Source organism: Megalobrama amblycephala, linkage group LG1 (genome assembly GCF_018812025.1).
Source record: "Megalobrama amblycephala isolate DHTTF-2021 linkage group LG1, ASM1881202v1, whole genome shotgun sequence".
Lineage (NCBI taxonomy): Eukaryota > Metazoa > Chordata > Actinopteri > Cypriniformes > Xenocyprididae > Megalobrama > Megalobrama amblycephala.
The window spans coordinates 3,757,350-3,764,594 of NC_063044.1; the positions used below are offsets into that span (position 1 = coordinate 3,757,350).

General features: G+C 39.1%; 1 protein-coding gene across 4 annotated transcripts in view; it reads left to right on the forward strand.

The window, feature by feature from the left end:
• Positions 1-436: 436 nt before the first annotated feature.
• The window catches only part of tnfsf18 (TNF superfamily member 18), an 8,463-nt gene continuing 1,654 nt past the window's right edge, over positions 437-7,245 (forward strand). The window contains exons 1-3 of one of the 4 annotated variants that reach the window (XM_048167640.1): positions 437-980; positions 6,163-6,229; positions 6,779-7,245. The exon at positions 6,779-7,245 is cut by the window's right edge and continues 1,654 nt beyond it. In XM_048167640.1, the coding sequence (XP_048023597.1) occupies positions 792-980; positions 6,163-6,229; positions 6,779-7,137 (615 nt within the window). In that variant the 5' untranslated portion in view covers positions 437-791 and the 3' untranslated portion in view covers positions 7,138-7,245. Of the gene's footprint in view, positions 981-6,159; positions 6,230-6,778 lie in introns of all 4 variants that reach the window. The other 3 variants (XM_048167759.1, XM_048167573.1, XM_048167679.1) reach the window with 3 other exon arrangements.

Below are 7,245 nucleotides of genomic sequence, written 5' to 3' on the forward strand. Positions count from 1 at the left end.
TCAAATAAATAAAGCATACAGTACTTCTTTTGAAAACAATACAAATTTTACTACTATTTTTGAACAGAAGTGTACATCATCTCACTTTTGTATTATTGTTGTATTTATCTATTTATTTTAATGTTATTTATTTTTTATCTTTTAATTTAAGGTGAAATATAATGTTACCACATGTCAGAACATGTTTAGTCAGAATAATAAAATATGCAGAAGATAAATATGGCACATACAGTTTAGCTCTGGATTCTTTCTCTCTCTCTCTATATATATAACATGTCAGAACAAGCTCACTCTGGCCACTGAACAAGTTAAGGCAAGAAAAAACGAAACCAACACCTGTACACAACAACACAGTAGATGGTTTGGTACAGGTCTCACATAATGCGTCACATGTGGTCTACAGAATGTGATGGTTTGTATAGTGTAAAAACTCCCAGCAGTCTATTAAAGGGACTATGACACCTGCTTCCCTCCGGTTGATGGCGAGTAGGAGGGCCTGTCCCTGCCCAGACGAGAGGTGTTTCATATTGCACATCACCCATGCTTTAGGGGAAAGTACACTAGAGCACTCCTCTTGGACATCTGCTGAGAAACTCTAAACAGGAACACACTCACTGACACAAACACAAAGCCATCGTACAGGAAGCTTGACACACTCTGAGGTTTGTGTACGGGCCAACCAGAAGACGAGAGGTGGAGGCCACGCTCATTCGACATCATCGATCCCAACCTCACCAGTGTTTTCGCCTCAGTTCGCTCACTCTTCTCCTGCACTGAGGCTGTCGGGCATCATGTCTCTATCTGCCGAGTACTGCAGTGATAATACGGGTGACAGGGGTGGCGGTGGTGGAGCTCTGGCCCATCAGAGGAAGATGATACGGGGATTGCTGGTTTGGGCCACCCTGCTCACTCTAGGCCTGGCTGCGTCAATAACGCTGCACTTCATTGAAAGAAAACCACCGGCTCCTGAAAAACTGCAGGTATGGATCAGATCATGCCACAACTTTTATAGTTGAGCTTTTTCAACAATCTGTCTATGAACCTCATGAGATGCATCCTGCTCAATCTCAGGCAAAAAAAAAAACAAAAACAAAAAAAAAGGTACAAAAGCTGTCACTGGTGGGGTACCCTTTCAAAAGGTTCACCTTTGTACCTTATTTACCCCTACAGGGTTCATAATAGTACTTTAAAGGTATCCTAAGGTGTGTGTATAGTAACTACATGGTACATTTTAGAATCTTTTGAAAGGGTACCATCCCGCTGACAGCTTTTGAACTTTTTTCTGAGATTTTGGGATGCTCTTTAAACAATATTGAAGTTCACATGTACAGTATGATGAGAAAAACAATAATTTAATTAATAAGTGAGGCAGAGACTTGGATAAAAAAAAAAAATGTTAAGAAACTGATAAACACAGATTCAGGCAATTGTGTCTAGATCTTTTGTTGTATTGTGTATCTGGTGGGATACAGTCAGACCACAGCGGCTTGCTGACTCAAAACCGCGGATGGGGGGAATGCAGATGTGTGTAATCACAACACCCTCATATTTACAGACAGGGCAGACTGAAATAGACGAACTCTATTATTTGCATATGCTATTTGGCACTCCAGTGTAAATAGTAACATATACTACTTGAAATTTAGTAATTACACTCTTAAAAATAAAGATTAAAAATGCCTGAGCAATTAATACGGAACTTTACATGAGTTTTGGTGATTTTTAGAGGACGTATGAAGTCCTAGTGGATGTGCAGGTGTAGACTTCCTCACTATCACGATCAACATGATCCATATATAAATTTAACCTATATATACTGTTACAATAAGTAACCATGCAATGACCACACAATAAGGTGAATCAGTAAGGAAACAGCTCATTTAGTGCAAATATGGAAACTCAGTATATTTCAGTATTGATATTGCTTCTCAGTATCAATCATCATTTCTCTTTCCAGCACAGTGGAGAGATCTGAATTTGCCAAAGATGCTTTTGTTTATCGGATAAATGATTAGCTATGGTATTATGACAGTTGGAAGGTTAAATCTGATTACCACATGAACAGAAAGAACAAGTCAAAAGATGTTCTGACTGCTCAAAGAACAACTTGGCACGAGAGAAAATAAGAAATGAAACTTCCTATGACATGGTTAATAGAGATCTTCTGCTATTCAATTTACCATCAGTTTGAGTCACAGTTTTGACATTATATAAGGGAACTACTTTTCTTACAGTCTTTAAGATAAAGTTTCCAAAAGGGTGTAAAGAACATTTTAAAAATCTAAATAACCTTTTTACAATATAAAGAACCTTTTGTGGAATGGAAAGATTCCATAGAACTTAGAAGACTACTCTATGGAAGACTCCATAGAATTTTCTGGTAACTTTCAGAAGATCAGGATGTGATTGTGTCAGAAAGGTTAACTGGCGGTTTGATTCAAAAGTAACACCTAAGATATGAGAACCTGTTTCTGATGTTTGAAAATGAAATTGGTTAAGTTCTGAAACTATACTTTCTCTTGAAATTTGTTCTTTCCAAACACACACACACACGCACACACATACGCATATGTAGATGCACAGCATATTGGACTGATGAAAACAAACCTGCAACCGCAGAACAGTAGAACATGATGCTATGACATCATTCCACTGAGGGGAAATGCCACTCTACCACCCCTCCTCTTCCCTGATGATTGTTTCATTTGTTTCTTGTCTGCACATACCTTTTACATACATTTGAAAAGACATATATTTGGGGGAAAACAAATGAACTAAAGGGGATAGATGAATTGGACTGGAATTAATTGCAAACAATACTATCAGCCTGTTGACAATGCCCTAATGACCAACCAGAGGAACCTACTATCCACCATTAACCCCAGTGTGGGCTAAATCAGATAGGGCCTACATATGGACAAACCCATTTAGGGCCTATTTAGGCTAATTCAGATAGGAACAACATAGAATCCATGGACAAACCCAATTAGGGCCCATACTGGGGTTAATTCAGATAGGGCCGACATAGAATCCATGGACAAATTCATTTGGGGCCCATACTGGGGCTAATTCAGATAGGACCAACATAGAATCTATGGAAAAAATCCATTTAGGGCCCATACTGAGGGTTAATTCAGATAGGGCCGACATAGAATCATGGACAAATCCATTTAGGGCCCATACTGGGGGTTAATTCAGATAGGGTTAACATAGAATCATGGACAAATCCATTTAGGGCCCATACTGGGGGTTAATTCAGATAGGACCAACATAGAATCTATGGACAAATCCATTTAGGGCCCATACTGAGGGTTAATTCAGATAGGGCCGACATAGAATCATGGACAAATCCATTTAGGGCCTATTTAGGCTAATTCAGATAGGAACAACATAGAATCCATGGACAAACCCAATTAGGGCCCATACTGGGGTTAATTCAGATAGGACCAACATAGAATCTATGGACAAATCCATTTAGGGCCCATACGGGGGTTAATTCAGATAGGACCAACATAGAATCTATGGACAAATCCATTTAGGGCCCATACGGGGGTTAATTCGGATAGGACCAACATAGAATCTATGGACAAATCCATTTAGGGCCCATACGGGGGTTAATTCGGATAGGACCAACATAGAATCTATGGACAAATCCATTTAGGGCCCATACAGGGGTTAATTCGGATAGGACCAACATAGAATCTATGGACAAATCCATTTAGGGCCCATACAGGGTTTAATTCAGATATGACCAACATAAAATCCTGGGACAAATCAATTTAGGGCCCATACTGGGGTTAATTCAGATGTGACCAACATAGAATCCATGGACAAATCCATTTAGGGCCCATACAGGGGTTAACTCAGATATGACCAACATAAAATCAATGGACAAATCAATTTAGGGCCCATACTGGGGTTAATTCAGATATGACCAACATAGAATCCATGGACAAATCAATTTAGGGCCCATACAGGGGTTAATTCAGATATTACCAACATAGAATCCATGGACAAATCAATTTAGGGCCCATACTGGGGGTTAATTCAGATAGGACCAACATAGAATCTATGGACAAATCCATTTAGGGCCCATACTGAGGGTTAATTCAGATAGGACCAACATAGAATCTATGGACAAATCCATTTAGGGCCCATACTGGGGGTTAATTCAGATATGACCAACATAGAATCTATGGACAAATCAATTTAGGGCCCATACGGGGGTTAATTCAGATATGACCAACATAGAATCTATGGACAAATCCATTTAGGGCCCATACGGGGGTTAATTCAGATAGGACCAACATAGAATCTATGGACAGACCCATTTAGGGCCCATACAGGGGTTAATTCAGATATGACCAACATAGAATCTATGGACAAATCCATTTAGGGCCCATACGGGGGTTAATTCAGATAGGACCAACATAGAATCTATGGACAAATCCATTTAGTGCCCATACTGGGGTTAATTCAGATATGACCAACATGGAATCCATGGACAAACCCATTTTAGTGCCAATACTGGGGGTTAATTCAGATAGGACCAACATAGAATCCATGAACAAATCCATTTAGGGCCCATACTGGGGGTTAATTCAGATAGGACCAACATAGAATCCATGAACAAATCCATTTAGGGCCCATACTGGGGGTTAATTCAGATAGGACCAACATAGAATCTATGGACAAATCCATTTAGTGCCCATACTGGGGGTTAATTCAGATATGACCAACATAGAATCCATGAACAAATCCATTTAGGGCCCATACTGGGGGTTAATTCAGATAGGACCAACATAGAATCCATGAACAAATCCATTTAGGGACCATACTGGGGGTTAATTCAGATAGGACCAACATAGAATCTATGGACAAATCCATTTAGTGCCCATACTAGGGGTTAATTCAGATATGACCAACATAGAATCCATGAACAAATCCATTTAGGGCCCATACTGGGGGTTAATTCAGATAGGACCAACATAGAATCTATGGACAAATCCATTTAGGGCCCATACTGGGGGTTAATTCAGATAGGACCAACATAGAATCTATGGACAAATCCATTTAGGGCCCATACAGGGGTTAATTCAGATATGACCAACATAGAATCTATGGACAAATCCATTTAGGGCCCATACTGGTGGTTAATTCAGATAGGACCAACATAGAATCTATGGACAAATCCATTTAGGGCCCATACTGGGGGTTAATTCAGATAGGACCAACATAGAATCTATGGACAAATCCATTTAGGGCCCATACTGGGGGTTAATTCAGATAGGACCAACATAGAATCTATGGACAAATCCATTTAGGGCCCATACTGGGGGTTAATTCAGATAGGACCAACATAGAATCTATGGACAAACCCATTTAGGGCCCATACAGGGGTTAATTCAGATATGACCAACATAGAATCTATGGACAAATCCATTTAGTGCCCATACTGGGGTTAATTCAGATATGACCAACATAGAATCCATGGACAAACCCATTTTAGTGCCAATACTGGGGGTTAATTCAGATAGGACCAACATAGAATCCATGAACAAATCCATTTAGGGCCCATACTGGGGGTTAATTCAGATAGGACCAACATAGAATCTATGGACAAATCCATTTAGTGCCCATACTGGGGGTTAATTCAGATATGACCAACATAGAATCCATGAACAAATCCATTTAGGGCCCATACTGGGGGTTAATTCAGATAGGACCAACATAGAATCTATGGACAAATCCATTTAGTGCCCATACTGGGGTTAATTCAGATTGGGTCGACATAGAATCCATGGCTAACCCATTTAGGGCCCATACTGGAGCTAATTCAGATAGGACCAACATAGAATCCATGGACAAACCCATTTAGGGCCCATAATGGGGGTTAATTCAGATAGGACCAACACAGAACACATGAAAAACCTATTTGGGGCCCATACCTCAAGCCCATGCTGTATAAACGTTTATTGGTCATAATTTTTAAATCTTTTTACAACTTGCTTAAAATTTCAGGCAAGGCATTCAAAGATGGTCTTTATTAATCTTCCTTTTATGGTTTTGCTTACTATATTTTGACTGTAATTAGTTGATGTGAGAGAGATTAAAAATAATAATAATAATAATAATCTTATCAAAATCTTTCTGACCCAGCAGGATCAAAGAATCCCCACCCAACAGCCAAAAGTCATGGACATGAATCTAATTACATTTTCACCAAACTGTAAGTTATCTCTTTGAATCTTTTAGACATTTAATTCTTCATCTTAATGTGTCTTCAGTTTATGATTGTTCTTTCTTTACTTGAACCCAAAATATTCCTTTTAAGCAATTTGGATACATCATTAATATTGTACAAATGTCTATTTATTATACAACACAATAAAAAACAACATAGCACAGACACACAGCACAGTTTGTTTTGTTTAAATACATTACCTTCAAAAGTCTGGGGCCATATGTTCACCATGGCTGCATGTATTTGATCATAAACAGAAGAAAAATTTTGAACATGAGAAGAGAAGAGCCTCCATGAAAAAAGAGCTTGAGACCAACTGGTTAAAGATAATGATAATGAAAAAGAGTCTCAGAAAAGTGATGTTAATTTTAAGAAAGGATCCAGCCTCATTTCATGCAATGAATTTCAGTTAAAGTGCAATTTAAGTGTGCAAATACTTGGGGGTACTGTATATAGAATACATTGAGGTTGTCTTCTCAGTTATCAGTGTTTATGTTTATGCATAATAAAAACCTGAAAATGACTTATCTCTAGACTTGTTTACAGGGGATGGAAGAGACATGGTTGAAAAACTCCAGTGGAAGACCGTGAGTCCTTCTGGCTTCATTGAGGGAGATAAAGAGTTGAGGGTGAAGGACGAAGGCCGATATTTCCTGTACCTGCAGGTTACCCTTAACCCTCAAATGACAAAAAACTATACAATAACTGTGGACTCAAACAATCGAAAAACCATTTTAAAAGGTCTCATCAATAAACCAAAACTCTCAACTGGTTTCATGGGTGTAGGGATTTCCATGAATAGAGGAGAAACCTTAACTGTGATCTGCGAACCTGCAGCCAAAATCTCGGACTCTCCCACTGAAACCTACCTGGGTGTGATCAAGCTTCATTAAATCTGAATGGATCTGAAATGGATCTGTGACAGTATGAATGTGGACTCACTCCGCAGAGTGCTGAAACGCACTGATCTGCTGGGTTTTGAAGTACACTGGAGGCAGTGT